At 36.6% G+C, this 21,692-nt stretch overlaps 2 protein-coding genes and 1 pseudogene across 2 annotated transcripts in view; 1 reads left to right on the top strand and 2 right to left on the bottom strand.

Annotated features, from left to right (window-relative positions):
* Positions 1-12,090, bottom strand: part of CLDND1 (claudin domain containing 1) — a 30,460-nt gene extending 18,370 nt beyond the window's left edge. Inside the window, exon 1 of the mRNA XM_032150337.2 lies at positions 12,019-12,090. The gene's annotated coding sequence lies outside the window, so the exon portion shown is untranslated. The remainder of the gene's footprint in view (positions 1-12,018) is intronic.
* Positions 546-3,919, bottom strand: LOC116467030 (large ribosomal subunit protein eL38-like; annotated as a pseudogene).
* On the top strand, positions 7,385-10,654 carry GPR15 (G protein-coupled receptor 15). The gene has a single exon (XM_032150329.2). It carries the CDS (start codon positions 7,531-7,533, stop codon positions 8,611-8,613), a length of 1,083 nt encoding a protein of 360 aa, XP_032006220.1. The 5' UTR covers positions 7,385-7,530; the 3' UTR covers positions 8,614-10,654.
* Positions 12,091-21,692: the final 9,602 nt, after the last annotated feature.

Genomic DNA, 21,692 nt, shown 5'->3' with positions numbered 1-21,692 from the left:
AGCTTGCAATGAGCCAAGATCACGCCACTGCACTCCAGCCTGGGCGACAGAACAAGACTCTGTCTCAAAAAAAAGAAATTCCCCACTTTCAGATTTACTTCTCCACTGAGATCATGTGGTCAGTAAAGCAGGCAAAAGAGAAGTTTAAAGGAGAGAGAAGAAACAACTTCAGTCTACAGTTAAAGGAACTAGAGAGAGTGACTTGGTAGCAAACTTGGATATTAGAGTAACTGTCTACCATGGTAACACACTTGAATATACTTGTTTTGTGACTTTGGAGAATTAACCTTCTTTAAGTCTCGGTTGTCTTTTCTCCAAAATATGGATGTTGACGGTAGCATCTATCCCACATGATCATTGTGAAGATTGAGAAAATACATATAAAACGCCCAGCACAGGACCTGAGGCTTAGGAAAGAATCATTAAATTATTAGTATTTGCAAATATTTGTTGAATCTCTATAATATTTGAGTAAGCTTAATGAGAACAGCTTTTTTTTTTTTTTTTTTTTGTATTCTAATACAGTTCAAATCAGTGTGGCTGGTTCATTTCAACTCCTTCACTACCAAACTAGGAGGCAGGGACTGACTTCAGTTTCTCTGCCTTCTCTTTGTCACTGATGACCAGGGTATAAAGATATCTGCTGCATCAAACTTTAAACTTCACATTGTCCTTATTTTTCTTGATCTTGACAGATTTGGCATCCTTTCGTCGGGCTGTGAACAGAAAGTCCTTGATTTCCTCAATTTTCAGAGGCATGGCGACAAGGCACGCAGGGAGCAGGCGTGGACCGGGACAGCGAGCGGCGACCGGGCAAAACAAGGACGGAAAAAGACAGACAGCTTTTAAAGCTCCTGGATTAACCCTAGAGGCTACCCCTAAATGGAGATTAGCCATTTATAGAGAGAGGTGATCCCGCTCGCTTCAGCAGGTTTGAGAAGCTCTGGACTAACCACCAAATGACTAGGAAAGGTTTGCCAGGGCTAGTATTTTGGGCCTCCTTGTTTAGCCCTCCCTGCTCAGGAGATTCCCAGGCCTGGGATGGTATCATACACAAGTCGTCATGACTCAGGAGGTGGATGTTTCTGGGAAGACCTGCAAAGGAGGATGATACTTGCACCCTTCGAGTCTTCAGAATGCCTAGAAAACACTCAGGACGCGTTTCACTGACCAACCTAGTGTGAACCTGGAGGTGTCTACGTGTTTGTGGTTTTGATCATCCTGAGAGAGGACCTGAAAGTCCTCTTCACACCCAGTTTCACCAACCACACAACCGTATTTCTGGTTTATCTCTGCACCTTTGGTGTTTCCTAATTTCTATTTATGCGTATGAGTAGGTAAAATAAATCCTTAATTAATTAATGGAGCTAAATTTCTACTTCTGCTTCTTACTCTGCTGTTTGAGAAACGCTAGCTAGCCTTATATTTTCACAAATATGAAAGTTGATTTTGTGCAACCATGTAGAGATTATGGAATTTAGGTTTAAAAGCAAAGTTAAATGGGGCATCTAGCTTAACTTGTTAAAGATGGTTCTAGTTTCAACAGGAAGGCATTACAGTTATAGCACATTTAAAATAAAACCGGTAACTGAAAATCTAGATACTCAGATGTTGTAACTTGTTTTTATTATGTACTTACAAAACAACCCTTCACACTAGAATTTCCATCCATACCAAATTCCCCAATACATTTAATATTTTATTTTTAATTGCACGTTTTTAGGAATTAAAAGCTATATCTACATTATAAGATACATTTACGCAATGTTTTTTCATGTAATCTTTTTTCCTGGTTGTTTTCCTTGTGAACTTTGGAGTTCAGAAAGGAAGAAAATGGGAATATGTACAATTCTGGATTCCAACCAAAAACCATTTTTAAAAATGTACATATCTTTGAATTTCCTTGCACCCATTCACTGTAGAACGACAACAAAATCAAGATCAAGGCAAATAGAAAAATGCATCTAAAATGTCTCCTTTTTTTTTTTTTTTTTTTACTAAAGTGCCTGTAAAGTGCCATATATAGTAAAAAACTATAATTTTTGGACGCCCATGCTTCTGAAAGACAGTGAATGAGCCATATGTAAATGAGAAGTTTAAGTTATCCTTTATTTAAAAATTATCAGTGAATCTTTGGTTAATGACCCCTTTCTGGACGCCAGGGTCCTCATTAGTAAAACAGTTGTACTAATGATCCTTAATACCACTTGAAGCTCTAAAATTTTACAGTTTATAATTCTACTGGAAGAAGAATAATGCAACTACAAAATATGGTTTTTCATAGATCCACAGCATTAGAGTTTCATTGCAGAATTTATACACCCTGTACCTCAAGCCTAGGCAATGTACTAGAAGCAGAGATAATGGCAAATGTAGATTGCAAAGGAAAAGGAGGAAGACTATGTGCATTCTGATTAGAAAAGATACTGAAAAACAGCCCTTGCTATTTCAAAGATTAACAGTAATTATAAAGGTAAAATTATGGAAGGAGACTTTTCTGATTTCTTTTAATTGACACTTATTAGTATAGGGTTATGAGTATGAATTGTGAGCCTCCCAAAAATAATTTTTCAAAAAATAATCTTATTGCAGATAAGAAACTAATATAATCAATTAATTTAATTATTAATAAACTTAAGAGTCTTCATTGAGAGAGTCCTCTTCTCATCACTATCCTTCATACTTATTATGAGGCCATGATAATGATATTTTTCACATTTATTGGTTTGCAAGTTGCTTCTGATTCAACAAGATGTGCCAAGTGAAAACATTAGCATAGGTTGACAAAAAATATGCTGCATTAACTTAGAAACATCTCTTCATATTAGTTTATGATGTGACAAAGATCCCAGGATTGAATAGAAAATGGAAGCTGTCTAAGAAGTTTGTGAAAAGTCCCTACTCTGCGGAAATAACTCAAAATTCAAGCATGATTCATCCCAGATCTACAATCATTTATTGACCATCTACTGCTTGCCAGACACTCTGCTGGATGCCAAGGACACCAACATAAATAAACATAATTTTTGTTATGCACAACCTAAATTCAGATTAAATCTACTATTTTGAAGAAACCTAAAGTATATATTCCTAGAATAGTAACATCATTTCTATCTATATAAGTATTAGTTACCAATGGAAATAACCCAGTAAATTAAGTGGGGGGCCCTCATAATAGTGAATACATGCCACTTAATTTGGCATGATGTGATATTACATTACATAGTACTAAATTCTCCAAGTAACTGAGAATTTAAAAATAAAAATAAACTCCTAGAGTATAAACAGTATAATCGTTTTTCTTAAACTTAACTATTTGACTTTGCACTTTATGATACTTGTAAGAAATGGACAAGATAATGTATCTAACAAGTGAATATATAATGACACCGTTTGACTGATTAGATTAATGAGAAATGGTTAGTTGCTTCATGCTCTTTGCCATTTATTCCGGGACATATCAGCAGAGCATGTGTGAATCAAAGGCTTCATGTCCAGGGATTCCTTTCTTCTGTGCTATATGCATGTAATCTGATGAGTCTCCACCTGATACTGTGGTTGACAGGGAAGAGGCCAAAGTAATATAATCACAAGTTCAATAAGCCTAATTGGGGTGGCTCTATTATTAAATCTTCAGCCTGCTTGTGAAGCAGAGGCTGCAAGCCACGGCAAATAGTAATGAATTCACTCGAGCAGATGTTTCTGTAGAGAAAACTTTTCTCTGTCTTCATCTTCAACACCTGAACCAGTTCTGAGCATAACTCAGGAATTGGAACAGAGAATAATTAGGGCCTAGAAATCTAAATTAATTCCTCAAATTTTGTGATATTCAGACTAAAAGACTTCCACAAATTTCAAATTTTGAGGTAACTTTTAAGTCTTTTTTAAAAATTAGTCAAAATAATAACAAAGCATAATATATAATGTTGGTTAACTTACATAAATTAGAACAGTGATTCTAAACTTTAGTGTGTAGAAGAATCACTTCGAATGCTTGTTAAATATAAAGTCCTAGACTTCTTCCCCAGTGATTCTGACTGAAGACATCTAGAATAGAGTCTGGCAAGCTACAGCTTAGCAGGTGTCCCTGATGACTCTAATCTGGGTAATACGATCTGGCATCCACAGGTTCAAAACAATGGCTTTAAGAGTCCTAAAAGAACTTTAGTTGGGTAACTTCTGTATGCTAGAGGCCAGTCCAGAGATAATGAATGGACTCTGCCTTCAGATTGCTCATTATCAGCTCCAGGGGTCAGATACAAAGACAACAAACAGCGTGAAAAGAGACGAGTACTTTGTAACCAGTATTTTTAAAGTCTTACAAAATACAAAGGAAGAAGCAGTTATTTCTGCCAGGAGTCAGGGATGAAAGTTGAGTGTTATTTTCTGAGAAAAAAAATTCCGAAGAGGTGGCATATATGCTCTAATTCAGTTACTAATACTTACATCTTATTGTTTTTTTTTTTTTTGCCATCATTCTGTTTACACTGACTTTTCATCTGTTTATGGAACCCAGTGTTGCTTTTGAGTTTTGATCTATGTGTAGGTGTCTATTTTATTGTTAGCATCTTCATGTTTATTTTAAAGAATACTCAAAGTCCTAAAATTGACCATTGCACCAGCTTACTTACAACCCCACTTTAGCCAGCTTTATTGTGGATTCTGTCTTGTACTAGCATTGTACTCTGAGGTACTAAAAGACTGGCACTATGCTATGTGACCGTTTTTGGCTTAAAACATTTAATTTGTTTTCTGATTTGGGTACAAAGATGCTGTTGATCCACGGTGAGTATTCTCACATTGTAGCATTCTACCATTAAATATCATACTTCAAAGTGGCCATATATGATAAAGCAAACTATTTTATCTACAACTGCTTCAATAGTTTGCTGAGGAAATCGGATTTGAGATAGTTTACATCAGCAGCCCAGCAACTTTTGAAATTTGAAACAAAAAAAATGTAAGGGATACAGAATGAATGTGCAGCCAAATATATTCCTCTACAGTATGAGCATGAACTCTTTTTCCATTTTATAATACTTTTGTGTTGACTTCTTGAGACATATCAAAGGATTAAAAAAAAAGAAGAAGAAAAACTGTAGACCCAGAATCAACCTTATTTTCTCAAATGCCAAAAGAACTTATGGTTGTAGGGTACAAAATTCTAACATTAAAATTTCAGTACACTTAAAGAATATATATGATTAGTACTTTAACACACAGGCACACAGATATAGATGATGTGTTTAAATATTCTATATTACCCTATTAATCTTTTTCGAGTAAATATTGTCCTACTTCAATTTTTGACAAAATGAATTATTCTATTAAATAATTAAAGCTTACCCAGTGGGAAAGATTTCTGTCCCAGAAATGTCAAAGCGGTTAATTAGTTTCTCTGATCTGTAGTCTATATTTAGTAAAGAATATGCCCTCCATGAAATTAAATGAATTGCGCACAGCAGCCAGGGACACAGGAGAAGGCAGGCTCAGGCCCACAAATCAACTCCAGAGTGACTTCTGGGACTGTCCCAGGTAAAAGGAGCCTTCATCCTTCCCTGACCTCAGCTTACTCGCCTAAGACTCAGGTGACACTAGACCATATCAGGACGAAGAGGGAAGGAGGAAGTACAACCGGCAGGATGATTCTTTTTAATATACCAATTACTGAAGAAATAACAATTCAGCAGGGCCAGGCTTGGTGGCCCATGCCTGTAATCCCAGCATTTTGGGAAGCCAAGGTGGGTAGATCGCTCGAGCTCAGGAGTTCCTGACCAGCCTGGGCAACTTGGTGAAAATCCATCTCTACAAACAATGCAAAAATTAGTCAGGCATGGTGGTGCATGCCTGTAGTCTTAGCTAGTCAGGAGGCTGAGGTGGGAGGATTGCATGGGCCTGACAGTGAGCTGTGTTCAAGACACTGCACTGCAGCCTGGGTGACAAAGTGAGACGCTAATGAGACCCTGTCTCAAAAATTAAACAAACAAATAAACGAAAAAACAACTTAAGAAAGGACTTCAAATGTTTAATGACTACATTTTCATCTACAAACATACATTTTTCTATGAATAGCAATATCAACCTGAAACTAGAATTCTGAAGATTAAATCAGACAGGAGAGAAGGAGAGTTCAAGAGAGCCTTGAGTCACTTTGGCCAGTGAAGAGCTGAAATAAATGGAGTCCATTTCAAAATGTGTTATATTTTACTATGGTCATCATAATATAAAAGGAAACATATGAGAGAAAAATGTGATAGAATTCTTTCTGTTTTAGCCTGTTCCCCAAGTGTTTTAAATGTACTAAAAAATCTTCCCTTTTATAGTGTTCATGCTGGCACCTCCGTTATGATGTCACTTATAGGTATATCTGTTGCCAGATCAGCAATCAGCAATTCCAAAAGTGATGTTCACTCATGTGTGGAGATACCAGAAGGCCATGGCTCAGAAGCTAAAAAAAATCAGTGCTACACAGGTGTGGTATAATGAAGAGAAGATCAGAGGGGATCCAGAGTGTGATGAAGCGTATTTGAGAGTTAATAGGGAGAAAATCTCCTAATCAATGATGTTAACTCTTACCAAAAGGGAACTTCACTGGTTGAATTACAATAGCAGATAGGAGGGTAAAAATAGCAATTTGAGATTTTTAAACCTGCGTTTGTTAGTTACATAAATAACAACAATACCTGAAGTTAGACCCCAATGAATTCATTTCTGCTAGTTATGCTGGATAACAAAAAGAATTTTCTGAATCAAACCTAATAAACTACCATTTCCAAAGCACCAGCTATGTGCAAGATGCTATGCTAGTTGTAGTGGAAAATTTAAAATAATAATAATAAGAGCACAAAATGTAGTCCCAGTCTTTGGGGGATTTTTAAAAACTTATGAAACATGTCAAATGAAAGAGCCACATAGATGGAGAGACTCTCATGCCCTAATTGGAAACATGTTGTTTGACCTAGTTGTAGACTAGTATGATTTGGGAAACTTTTCATTCACTCTTTACACAATGAAAGACTAGTTTTCTTCCTATTTCACCAACAAAGTAAATAAAAAGAATACATCACCATTGCCTTACAACTCTAAAAGCAGAACAGTATCTTCTATGTGAAACGGAAGGCTAGATCAAAATAAATTTCAGTGTCAAAAGCAAAGGAGGTCTTTAAAGGAAGTGAAAAATCAAGTTAATTCACTTCTTAATTACTAGCCTTAAAGAAATAAATTGAATATCTTGAAAAAAGAACTTAAAAAACACCTCAGTTTCATGAGCAAATGCAAATAAAAAAAACCACAACCACAACCAACCAACACCAATCAGAGTGGTGCTCCTTGTTTGCCCTTTCTGAGGATTGGTAGAAACTGCATTTTTTAATCTCGGCTTTCATGTTTGTCCAAGATCTTTAAAGGGAGGGGAAAAAAGAGAGAGAGAGGCAGGCACTGTATAAAAGAAGCTCCCTTGCGGTTTCTAAAATTTATACAAAAACATCATATGTAAGGAAACTCACCAGATTTGGCATCTGCTCTTTGGTGATGGACCCAGAAGAAACTTCAGTTTATTTGGATTATTACTATGCTACGAGCCCAAACTCTGACATCAGGGAGACCCACTCCCATGTTCCTTACACCTCTGTCTTCCTTCCAGTCTTTTACACAGCTGTGTTCCTGACTGGAGTGCTGGGGAACCTTGTTCTCATGGGAGCGTTGCATTTCAAACCCGGCAGCCGAAGACTGATCGACATCTTTATCATCAATCTGGCTGCCTCTGACTTCATTTTCCTTGTCACGTTGCCTCTCTGGGTGGATAAAGAAGCATCTTTAGGACTGTGGAGGACGGGCTCCTTCCTGTGCAAAGGGAGCTCCTACATGATCTCCGTCAATATGCACTGCAGTGTCCTCTTGCTCACTTGCATGAGTGTTGACCGCTACCTGGCCATTGTGTGGCCAGTGGTATCCAGGAAATTCAGAAGGACAGACTCTGCATATGTAGTCTGTGCCAGCATCTGGTTTATATCCTGCCTGCTGGGGTTGCCTACTCTTCTGTCGAGGGAGCTCACGCTGATTGATGATAAGCCATACTGTGCAGAGAAAAAGGCAACTCCAGTTAAACTCATATGGTCCCTGGTGGCTTTAATTTTCACCTTTTTTGTCCCTTTGTTGAGCATTGTGACCTGCTACTGTTGCATTGCAAGGAAGCTGTGTGCCCATTACCAGCAGTCAGGAAAGCACAACAAAAAGCTGAAGAAATCCATAAAGATCATCTTTATTGTCGTGGCAGCCTTTCTTGTCTCCTGGCTGCCCTTCAATACTTTCAAGCTCCTGGCCATTGTTTCTGGGTTGCGGCAAGAACACTATTTTCCCTCAGCCATTCTTCAGCTTGGTATGGAGGTGAGTGGACCCTTGGCATTTGCCAACAGCTGTGTCAACCCTTTCATTTACTATATCTTCGACAGCTACATCCGCCGGGCCATTGTCCACTGCTTGTGCCCTTGCCTGAAAAACTATGACTTTGGGAGTAGCACTGAGACATCAGATAGTCACCTTACTAAGGCTCTCTCCACCTTCATTCATGCAGAAGATTTTGCCAGGAGGAGGAAGAGGTCTGTGTCACTCTAAAGGGAACTGTGACATTTCAAGCTCTGTTGGTGGGTTTAGGAGTTAATTTTTGTCAGCAACAAAGAAAGAAGTGTTAATGATAGGATTCACGTTGCTTCATAGATGCAAGGAAGAGTTCATTTTTAAAGACAGGACTGAAAAATCCCTGTGTTGTGGATATAATTAGGCCATGTGCTGTTTTCTCAGCTGAGCAGCCTTCTTCGACCCTTGCCAATCAAGTCCACCAGACAAAATCCAATTCCCATCTGTCCTTGAACTCTTGGATAAAAGCTCCTGCTTGAACCAGTCCCTTTCTTCATGATTGTTAATGCACATTTGGGCCTTTCCTCTCTCAAAAACCATGGTACCTTCATCCCCACCACCATTCATACCAGACTACAAATTGGACTACATTTAAATGATTCTGCCTACTTTCATCTGATGAGAAATGCAGTAACAATGCAGGTAACAAAAATATAATATACCTGGACTGTGCAATTAATTGTTTCTGAGTTACTAAGCTAGATTCTGACCTCAATCTTTAAAGCTTTGTATAGGGATTCGTCATCATCTTCCAACATTGTGCTTCATCCTATGCCTATTCAGAGTGGCTTTGGACTGGCAAAAAAAAACTCATGGGGATTTTGTATTGTGTTTATGATTTGGGACTTACTTTATCATATGGTCTTCTAGTATTTTAACACAAAAGCATATAGCAGGATTCAACCTCCATTTGCTTTGTAAGATATTGATAAAAATGTATCTCATTCATAATGGTGTAGCAACTACTTTTTAATGGGGTTTTACTATGCTCTTTTGTTTTCATTGCCTTTATAAATTAGGATTTGACTTTGCTTTAATTACGTTTTTAATTACCCAGTTACCTAGTTATCAAATGAAAATGTTATTACTAATATAATTGGAACTCATCAAATTCTTAGCTGTACCCTGATGCAGATTATCATTTTGTGTTTTAATTAAAATGTTAGTGCTACACATTCCCTATAGTATCATTTGTTTCATGCCTGTAATTTCAAGATAAAATCCAGTAATATAGGGAGACAGGCTGCTCTGTATTCAGCCGAAGTAGAAAATCTCTAACAAAGATCTCACTAGTATTTTATATATATTTTTCCATACCCAGAAACCTTCTTGAATTCCTTTAGCCAATAAATATTTATTGAGTCAATTTGTACCTATATTCCTTTTGAAGACTTTGATGTGAAAAACATGTAATTAGTGGCAACCACAAAAGACTCTGCAGCAGCAAGCATGCTATTGTAAACATCTTTTGATTCAAGGGAAAGTGGGTTATGTCTTTACCTCCACTGTTGACTTGAATGAATTACCATTTTAAATATTAGATTTGAAAATCAGAAAAAACTTAGAATCCTTTCAAAGACTAGCCAATTTAATTTCATGTCAAGTATCTTTCACATTAAGAGAAACCTCAAATATCGGATATCTCCTTGTAGCCTAATTAGAAGCTGAAAATACAGTTTTTGGTTTTATAAATTGGCTAACTTGTTAATTTTTCTTAAACTGTTATTAAATAAAAATATAATTTCCTTACATAAGTATTCTTCTGGACTGTGTTAATTTCTAAAAACATATTAATATTAATACTAATTCTAATAACCTTTTAGTAAATTATTATGGTTATAGAAAAAAAGACCATGTAAATAATAACAAATAAATATTCTTGGAAAACTTCAAAACTAAATTCAATGCAATTGAATAGATCTCCAAAAGTTAAACGAAAACAAAATACAGAAGGTAGAAGACACACATTTCTTTAAAACAAATCAGCAAAAGCACTGTTACTAATCATGAAAGTTACTGCCTTTGAAAAATACTGCCTTTAAAAAATAGCTGAATCAATCAGCTAAGTTATTGGTTGGGAAAGGAGAAAACCTGTGCTATTAATTTTAGCTTCACCCTTAATGTTGTGATACTAATAAGGTCATTTTAATCTTTCATACCTAAATGTAGTTGGTAATATCTATGTCTATAGAATTATCAAGGATACTGTAAAAATAATAAATATAAATAAAGTTTTAAATGTGGAGTAAAAAGTTACTTTATAAAGTGATTTGATTTCTATTATTAATTATTAACTACTACTTACAAATTTTCAAACTAACATCAAATAATACTTAATCCTTCTCATTTTTAAAATATTGAGATTTTATTTCTACTTCTTCACTTTAATTTTGCTGAGAATATTTAAAATAACACCAAATAAAAATATATATTATTGGTTTTTTAGTACTTTAAATAGATATAATAATTGTAGGCTTTAATAAAATCTTAGTTTATTTTACATTCATAATGCACCAGTTGTGGAAGAAAAAAATAGATATAATTTTATAGGTAGTATAACTCTGATAGAAAAAAGTTCAAAGCTTGATTAAGTTCACATGTTATTTTGTCATATATGGATTCTGCTGGTATGAAATGTAATTTACATTACAATAGCATTAAAAAGTTTATTACAAATTAGTTGTCTGACATTTTGCATATTTTTAAAACCATAGGCTGGGTGCAGTGGCTCACGCCTGTAATCCTAGCACTTTAGGAGGCCGAGGCAGGCAGATCACAAGGTCAGGAGTTCGAGACCAGCCTGACCAATGTAGTGAAACCCTGTCTCTACTAAAAATACAAAAAATTAGCCGGGCATGGTGGCAGGCATCTATAATCCCAGCTACCCAGGAGGCTGAGGCAAGAGAATCGCTTGAACCCAGGAGGCGGAGGTTGCAGTGAGCCAAGATTGCGCCATTGCGCTCCAGCCCAAGTGACAGTGCGAGACTCTGTCTCAAAAATAATAATAATAATATTTCTTCATTTTTAATTTGAACAATTTCTATTTCTATACAACGGAGATATTCTACATATACATACACTTACAGATATACATAGAAACACAGACTCATATTTATACCTTTTCATTGTTTTTATTACCTGAATTAAACTAGCCTAAAGGCTAGTCTGTGATAATTTAATGTCATTAAAGAACAAATCAACACATTGCCAAGAATTTCCAGAAAATTACTCTTTCATCCTAACACAATCATGCCTTGCCAGTTATATCCAAAGTTAGGAAAACAAAATAAAATTTTTATAATTCAGAGTAATACACAAGGAAATCACTACAGATTAACATTATTTGTTGTCATTTGCATAAGTAGTCCAAAGTTACTGCGAGGATGTAAATGACAAACATGAAAGGATAGTGATCTCTCAAGCATTTCTCAAATAACTTTTTTAAACTTACCCCAGAAAAGGTCTCCATTGAATCCTAGGTAATGTGTAGTCTGATACTTTATAATTAATTTTAAAAGAAATGTACTCAAGACACGCATAGTCGCAAACATAGTCCCAAACACATTTACTCCATTTAGGTTGTATTGAAAGGTTGAAACTAACCTGATATTCCTGGGAGTCCCTTAACCTGTCCACTCTTAACAAGTCAAAATCACTTCTGTAGTGAAAAATTATAAGAACAGTCTTAAAGGGAAGATATGTGCGTGACTGAGAACGGACTATTACTAGGGGTCACAAGTTAATTTTTAAATAGATGCAGAAATGCACAGTATGATGGTAAGGTGAGTGGAAAAAAATCTTCCTCTGTGATTCATCTTGACTCCTCCAATCACTCTCTATTCTACCTAGCGATCTCAGAAGTGAGAAATGACTTGTCAAATGTGCGTGCCACAAAGAACCTGTTTTCCTACAGAGCTCATTCATAAAAGCCGAGCAAAACTAAAAGAATTACAAATTTGCTTCTAAAACCAGACCACTGGTGTAAACTGCCAGCAAGATAATGGCTCCAGCCCCATTAGAGAAAGAGGTGCCATAGGAGAAAAAGCAAGCAGGTAATTTTAACTACCAAAATATCTGCGAACAGTTACTGACTACTGCGAGTTCCTTCTGTCTTTCACGGAGCTTGATGTGGATTGGATTTTCCCCTGCACATGCCAGTTATTATTTAAAGGTTTTTTTTTTTTGAGCCAACATTCTTTGTTTTTATCAATTTTAGAAGTAAACGATTATGACTAGACTTTACGTATAAGTGTACAGGGAAAAACAACTGTGCCATTGACTTGATTTTATATTGCAAATGTAAAAATCCACCCTAGGGTGAGTTACACTCATTGGTTCTTGTTATCTTTGTCATTTCCTTAATAGAGCTATATTTCCTAAACATATATGACAAGTGGAAATTGCATCCTAAGATAAACCTACAGTATTAAAAATAAAATCCAAAACAAAAAAAACCCTACTTTAAATATCCAAAGTATCAAACTATTCATAAAGGTTCTTATGACAAGGTAAATGGTAGTGAAATGTAAATTTACATAAAATGTTCATTGTTCATCTAAAAGTAGGGGGAAAGTATTCTGCTAGTTGGGCAGACATTATTAAACTAAAAAATTTCTGGTTTATATATATAAGCACCAAATTTCTAAGATCCAAAGGTACTTTCAAATTACAGTGAAACTTTCTGAGTTAGCTGTACATGCTTAAGGATCTATGATAAAATATTCACATTATTATTAAAATTATCTGCCAACCTAGTAAAGGATGTTCATCAATTTGACATTATTCAGTGATTTTTCTTATTTGCTAATTAAATATATATAATAATTAACTAGTTTTCTAAGACTTCCATGTTAGAGAGAGTTAAACATCATCTATGAGTACCTCATGTTTGTCAACATTGATAGTAAATTTAACATTTTTACTTGCTAGGTCCTATCAATTCTGATTTAAAATATTTTATTTCTGTGTTTCTATTAGTTCAAAATAAAACAAAAAAGTGCTCCTGCCTCCTGCCTAGCATATTTGTGATCTGTATACTTTAAATGCACTTTCATTTGCTCTTAATTATATACGAAACAGGAGATATGAACTACTATTGTGATGTTTATTCAGAAAATAAAATTTTATGCATCAAAACCTACATATGACTAGAGGCTTTATTTTTAATTTAAAAAAATCTGTGGCAAAGTCTTCAGCAAGCAATACCGCTCTTTTCCTTACAGAGTATATATAGACCCTTTGTACTTCATAACCATCCATTGTAAAACCTTCACAAATCTCTAAATTTGCGAATTTCAATATAGCATATAATTTACTTCATACAAATTAAATAAAATGTAATGTTTTCAGAGCTATTGCAAAATGTATAAAAAGAAAAGTTGAAAGGATTCTATCCTAAGTGTTTGGCCTGACTCACTAGTTAAGTGACTCATTCCACATCACCTCACAGGTCAGTGGTTTAAATGTCTGCTTTTTATGTTATACAACTGTGGAGTTTCAGTCAAAATCTCAAACATCAAACTGTGAATGCAAAATGTCTATCGTACACAATGCAGTATGACAACCGTAAAAATTGTTAAATCTTTTTATTGTAACTGGTGGATTCTAAAACAGGCATATTGCAGTTACACATTCACAAAATATCTTTTTTTCTCTTTTTTTTTTTTTTTGAGATGAAGTCTCACTCATTCTGTCATCCAGGTTGGAGTGCAGAGGTGCGATCTTGACTCACTGCAACCTCCACCTCCAGGGTTCAAGTGATTCTCCTGCCTCAGCCTCCCGAGTAGCTGGATTACAGGCATGTGCCACTATGCCAGACTCCTTTTTTTTTTTTTCTTTTTTTTTGGTATTTTTAGCAGATATGGAGTTTCACCACTTTGGCCAGGCTGGTCTCAAACTCCTGACCTCAAGTGATCCACCCACCTTGGCTGCCCAAAGTTCTAGGATTACAGGCATGAGCCACTGTACCCAGCCTCTTTCTTTCTCTTATACACATACACAAACACACAAACATACTGTATGCAGTTGCAGCTGAAAAGCATCTGTTGAATGTTGCTGTTAATATTCAGACTAAAGTACTTGAGATGAATATAAATATTTTATCTACTGACAAAACACAGAATACAAGAAAGGAGAAAATAAAGCAAAGAAAAAGCATAATAAATAAAAAACACAAAATAAAATGGCATATGTATGCATAAATACATCCGCAATTACAAAAAGCATATAAGTGGATTGAAATTTCTACTAAAGATGCAGAAAAGGCCTTTGACAAAATTCAACAACACTTCATGCTAAAAACTCTCAATAAATTAGGTACTGATGGGACGTATCTCAAAATAATAAGAGCTATCTAGGACAAACCCACAGCCAATATCATACTGAATGGGCAAAAACTGGAAGCATTCCCTTTGAAAACTGGCACAAGACAGGGATGCCCTCTCTCACCACTCCTACTCAACATAGTGCTGGAAGTTCTGGCCAAAGCAATCAGGCAGGAGAAGGAAATAAAGGGTATTCAATTAGGAAAAGAGGAAGTCAAATTGTCCCTGTTTGCAGATGACATGATTGTATATCTAGAAAACCCCATCGTCTCAGCCGAAAATCTCCTTAAGCTGATTAGCAACTTCAGCAAAGTCTCAGGATACAAAATCAATGTACAAAAATCACAAGCATTCTTGTACACCAATCACAGACAAACAGAGAGCCAAATCATGAGTGAACTCCCATTCACAATTGCTTCAAAGAGAATAAAATACCTAGGAATCCAACTTACAAGGGATGTGAAGGACCTCTTCAAGGAGAACTACAAACCACTGCTCAATGAAATAAAAGAGGATACAAACAAATGGAAGAACATTCCATGCTCATGGGTTGGAAGAATCAATATCGTGAAAATGGCCATACTGCCCAAGGTAATTTATAGATTCAATGCCATCCCCATCAAGCTACCAATGACTTTCTTCACAGAATTGGAAAAAACTACTTTAAAGTTCATATGGAACCAAAAAAGAGCCTGCATCGCCAAGTCAATCCTAAGCCAAAAGAACAAAGCTGGAGGCATCATGCTACCTGACTTCAAACTATACTACAAGGCTACAGTAACCAAAACAGCATGGTACTGGTACCACAACAGAGACATAGATCAATGGAACAGAACAGAGCCCTCAGAAATAATGCCGCATATCTACAACTATCTGATCTTTGACAAACCTGACAAAAACAAGCAATGGGGAAAGGATTCCCTAATTAATAAATGGTGCTGGGAAAACTGGCTAGCCATATGTAGAAAGCTGAAACTGGATCCCTTCCTTACACCTTATACAAAAATTAATTCAAGATGGATTAAAGACTTACATGTTAGACCTAAAACCATTAAAATCCTACAAGAAAACCTAGGCAATACCATTCAGGACATAGGCGTGGGCAAGGACTTCATGTCTAAAACACCAAAAGCAATGGCAACAAAAGCCAAAATTGACAAATGAGATCTAATTAAACTAAAGAGCTTCTGCACAGCAAAAGAAACTACCATCAGAGTGAACAGGCAACCTACAGAATGGGAGAAAATTTTTGCAACCTACTCATCTGACAAAGGGCTAATATCCAGAATCTACTATGAACTCAAACAAATTTACAAGAAAAAAACAAACAACCCCATCAACAAATGGGCGAAGGACATGAACAGACACTTCTCAAAAGAAGACATTTATGCAGCCAAAAAAACACATGAAAAAATGCTCATCATCACTGGCCATCAGAGAAATGCAAATCAAAACCACAGTGAGGTACCATCTCACACCAGTTAGCACGGCCATCATTAAAAAGTCAGGAAACAACAGGTGCTGGAGAGGATGTGGAGAAATAGGAACACTTTTACACTGTTGGTGGGACTGTAAACTAGTTCAACCATTGTGGAAGTCAGTGTGGCGATTCCTCAGGGATCTAGAACTAGAAATACCATTTGACCCAGCCATCCCATTAGTGGGTATATACCCAAAGGACTATAAATCATGCTGGTATAAAGACACATGCACACGTATGTTTATTGCGGCACTATTCACAATAGCAAAGACTTGGAACCAACCCAAATGTCCACCAACGATAGACTGGATTAAGAAAATGTGGCACATATACACCATGGAATACTATGCAGCCATAAAAAATGATGAGTTCGGCTGGGTGCAGTGGCTCACGCTTGTAATCCCAGCACTTTGGGAGGCTGAGGCGGGCAGATCACGAGGTCAGGAGATCGAGACCATGGTGAAACCCCGTCTCTACTAAAAACACAAAAAATTAGCCAGGCATGGTGGCGGGCGCCTGTAGTCCCAGCTACTTGGAGAGGCTGAGGCAGGAGAATGGCGTGAACCCGGGAGGCGGATATTGCAGTGAGCCGAGATTGCGCCACTGCACTCCAGCCTGGGTGACAGAGCGAGACTCTGTCTCAAAAAAAAAAAAGGATGAGTTCGTGTCCTTTGTAGGGACATGGATGAAACTGGAAAACATCATTCTCAGTAAACTATTGCAAGGACAAAAAACCAAACACCGCATGTTCTCACTCATAGGTGGGAATTGAACTATGAGAACTCATGGACACAGGAAGGGGAACATCACACTCTGGGGACTGTTGTGGGGTGGGGGGAGGGGGGAGGGACAGCATTAGGAGATATACCTAATGCTAAATGACGAGTTAATGGGTGCAGCAAAACAACATGGCACATGGATACATATGTAACAAACCTGCACATTGTGCACATGTACCCTAAAACTTAAAGTATAATAATAATAATAATAATAAAGAAATTTCTACTAAAGAGTTGAACATGGCTGGGTGTAGTGGCTCAGGCCTGTAATCCCAGCACTTTGGGAGGCCGAGATGGGAGGATCGCTTGAGGCTAGGAGTTTGAGACCAGCCTGGTCAACATAGTGAGACCCCATCTCTATTTAAAAAAAAAAAAAAAAAAGGTTGAGGCCTGGCGTGATGGCTCATGCCTATAATCCCAGCACTTTGGGAGGCCAAGGCAGGTGGATCACCTGAGGCCGCGAGTTCCAGACCAGCCTGACCAACAAGGAGAAACCCACTGTCTCTACTAAAAATACAAAATTAGCTGGGCATGGTGCCAAATGCCTGTAATCCCAGCTACTCGGGAGGCTGAGGTAGGAGAATCGCTTGAAGCTGGTAGGTGGAGGTTGCGGTGAGCTGAGATCACACCATTGCACTCCAGCCTGGGCAATGAGAGCGAAATTCCATCTCAAAAACAAAAAAAAGGTTGAACAATAAATATATATAGTGATATATGTATATCACTTTATTCGACTCTATAGGAGTTAAAAAGGTAGAAGCAGAACTTGTTTTTCATGGAGTTTAGAATCCACATAGTTGCTTATTTTTTTTTAATCAAAGAATGGAATAGTGACACCCACGAAGAGCTTGGTATATACAATGAAAATTACAAGTCAAATAACTTTCCTTGGTCTTTTCCAATGTTTAGGAGAAGCCCATACTTATTCCATATACAAGTCACTAATGTAATTGTCATTTTGATATGGTTATTTCCTAAACATTGTTACATTTCCTTAAAGTGTTCACATTAGCATCCTCAAATGAAAATGCTATCATTGTCTTTATAGATGTTAAGACTCTCGAGTCTTAAAAATCTTTAAGACTTTAAACGTATAGACTCATTATTTTAAACGCAAGAACACATCTTGAACAGTATGAGGTTTAAATTTATTTCCAAATGACAAACTAAAAAAAGTATGCAAAGCAAAGTAGATAACTCTACATGAACCTTGCCCAGCACAGTGATTTAATGAGATGCCCTTTCATTTGCCCTTGAGTTAGAGCAAAAGCAAAACTGACAACTCAGGTGGAGAAGTGGTAAATGTGAAACGAAACTTGGCCTGTGGTTTCATGTTTAAAGCAAAAATACAGATTCAGAGCACTTGAAGATAGATGAGAATGGCTACCTTATTTCTAATAAAAAAGATGTTTATGCAATTCAGACCTGACTTGTGTATGTTAATAGAAATAGCTTAAAAATTGGAAAATTAGTAAAGAATTGAATAAAAGTCAATGCAGAACTGTATAACTTAGTCCTCAGGATTTCAAATCAATGTGTCTATATAATGATTCAAACATAGAAAAGAATACTGCCAAAAAGTTTGTAAATTTGTATTTAGCATGACACATAAGATTAAAAAAACAAAATATGGTTTTACCTATTAAACTGACAAACAGTGAAACGTTAAATACTAAGGTTGACCAGGATTGGGTCTGCATGTGTGAGGGAAGCTTACTGAGTGTAAATTGATTAAGCTTTGTAGAAAAAAATTAGAAACCTATATCAAAAGTAATTCCACTTCTAAGATTTTGCCCTAAAAAATCATTACAGCCAGGTGAAAAGATATATGCACATGTATTTTTATTGCAGCATTGTTCATAAAAGCAGAAAAGCAAAAACAATCTAAATGTCCAAATTGAGTAAATTAAAGTTCATGTACTTTCTTACAATGGAATACTATGCAGTCTTTAAAAATACTGTACCATATACTGAAGTGGAAAGACCTTAATAATAAATCCAATGAAATTAAGTGAAAAAAGCAGACTACAAAACTATATCTATAGGATGACCACATTATTTGTGACTATTTTATTCATATATGAATGCAAAAATACTGGAACCCTATACAGCAAAATGTTAACTTTGTGAAGTTACAAGTGATTTTTATATTTGTTATTATATGTTTATTATATATTTATTATTATATTATTATTTTCCAAAACAACACGCATTAATTTTGTAGTAATAAAAAAAGCTAAAATTTAGTTTAGGCTTTCAATGAAGTACACAAGATAAAAATAGTAGCTAAATTTATTATAAAGCATCATTTCTGAGTTGTAGGTCCTCTAGTTTTTCAATTACTGTGTTTCTGATCTGTGAGTATAATCTCTACATTGGCCTTGAGACCTCCCCTAATAATCATGTTTCTTTCTAGGATGACCCTCTGTTTCCTTTACAAGTACCCAATTCCTTAAAAGCAACAGTTTTAGAACTGCTATGCATTTAAAACTTGAAAATGGTGATGAACATTTCAGCATGCAGGCAGGACCTTTATTTTCGCATAATGTCTCTTAGCACAGCAACTATTGCATCCTGCATAGTGACTCATCTGGTGCCATGTCTGTCCACCATGTAGGAAGAGAGCTCCCTCCACCCTGGGGGTGGGGGAACAGAAGAAGCCACATCTTCATTTTTGTGTAGCCATATGCTTGGCTTCTTCCATATCAAGCACTCATTATTGTTGAACTAAACTGAACATGCTAGAAAAATCTCACCATTGATTAAAATAAAAATAAAAAACATTTACAAATGTTAAATATTAAATTTTTATATTCATATTTTTGCTTGAATGTCTTTTGCTTCTGATATGCTGTAACTATGAGGGACAGGGAGTCTATTACAGTCACAGGTCATCAGGAACAATCTTGCCACTGTCCTTTAACTTTTTTGATCATTCCAGCTGTATTTGACTAGAGAAATAACTGATGCAATATCCTTTACTTCAGCCCTTTCTTGGTGTAACATTGATTTTCTATTTAAATGGAAGACTTTTCTGAATACAGGTCCAATATGACTAGTAACCAAAAATAGTGATTTCTAATCACTGTGTGATAGTCAGGAGTTCCACTGTCTATTGCCAGGGTATTATAAATCTTTCCACAAACTCCAAACCTATATTCCTCATTAGATAATAAGTAACTTATATGACTATGCACTTTTGAGAGAGAGTGAGAGTGGGATTATGAAGTCAAACAATTGATCAGAAGATAAATTCTATAAAGGCTGTTGCTGTGTTTTGAATGCCCCTGCCAAAACTCATGTTGAAATTTAATTGCCACTGTGACAGTGCTGACAGTTGGGACCTTTGGGAGGTGATTGGGCCAAGAGGGCTCTGCCCTCCTAAATGGATTAATTCCATCATTGCAGGAGTGGTTTAATCATCATGGGAGTGGGCTAGTTATCACAGAAGTTCTATCCTCTTTTTCTTTTTCTCTCTCACCCTTCCATCTTTCTCACTTCTGCCATGGGATGACTCTCACCAGGTACTGGTGCCATGCTCTTGTACTTACAGAACTGTGAGCCAAATAAACTTCTTTTCTTTATAAATGACCTAGTCTTTGGTATTCTGTTATAGCAGCAGAAAATAAACTAAGAAAACTGATACCAAGAAGTATCAGTTGCCATAAGCAATATCTGAAAATGTGGAAGTGACCTTGGAACTGGGTAATGGATAGAGGCTAAAATAATTTGAGGAGTAGGCTAGAAAAAGCATAGGTTGCTGTGGATGGACATTGAGGGTGATTCTGATGAGGGCTCGGAAGAAGACCACAGAACTAGTAAGAGCCTGAATCTTCTTAGAAATTACTTATGTGGTCGTGACCAGAATGTTGATACAAATGTAGACAGCAAAGGCAATTCTGCTGAGATCTCAGAGAGAAATTAAGAACAAGATATTGGAAACTGGAGTAAAGGCCATTAGTGTTAGAAAGTAGGAGCCAGGGGTGGTGGCTCATGCCTGTAATCCCAGCATTACACTCAAGTGGATCACTGAGGTCAGAAGTTCGAGACCAGCCTGGCCAACATTGGTGAAACCCCCATCTCTACTAAAATACAAAAATTAGCTGGACGTGGTGGCATGCCCCTGGAATCCCAGCTACTCGGGAGGCTGAACCTGGAAGGCAGAGGTTGCAGTGAACCTCGGGAGGAGAGTGAACCTCCTGAACCTCGGGAGGAGAATCGCTTGAACCTGGGAGGCAGAGGTTGCAGTGAGTTGAGATTGCGCCATTGCACTCCAGCCTGGGCAACAGAGTGAGACTCCATCTCAAAAAATAAAAATTTTTAAAAAAAGAAAGTAGGAAAGACCCTGGCAGAATTGTGTCCATGTTCTAGGACTTTATGAAACGCAGAACTTAAAAGAGTGATAAACTAGGATATCTCGTGGAAGAAATATCTAAGCAGTAAAGCATTCAGGCTGCTACAAGGTTACTTCTAACTGCATACTGGAATGACTTAAAGATAAAATTTATAATTAAAAGAGAATTAGAAAATAAAGACAGAAAATTCGCAGACTGGCTAGGTAAAGAGTGAAAACGTGTGTTTGGGAGATAATATTAAGGATGTATTCTTAAAAACAGATTGATATGGATACAAAGAAGCCAAGTGCTATTCATTAAAACAGTGGGAGAAAGACCCCAAAGGCACTTCCGAGATCTT

The sequence above is a fragment of the Hylobates moloch genome, unplaced genomic scaffold (genome assembly GCF_009828535.3).
Source record: "Hylobates moloch isolate HMO894 unplaced genomic scaffold, HMol_V3 SCAFFOLD_4, whole genome shotgun sequence".
NCBI lineage: Eukaryota > Metazoa > Chordata > Mammalia > Primates > Hylobatidae > Hylobates > Hylobates moloch.
Note: the sequence above shows the minus strand (reverse complement) of the source record. Positions and strands in the feature narration are given on the sequence as shown.

Bases quoted from the DNA above. Each gene is read 5' to 3' on its own strand.
- GPR15 (XM_032150329.2), top strand. From the start codon at position 7,531: ATGGACCCAGAAGAAACTTCAGTTTATTTGGATTATTACTATGCTACG.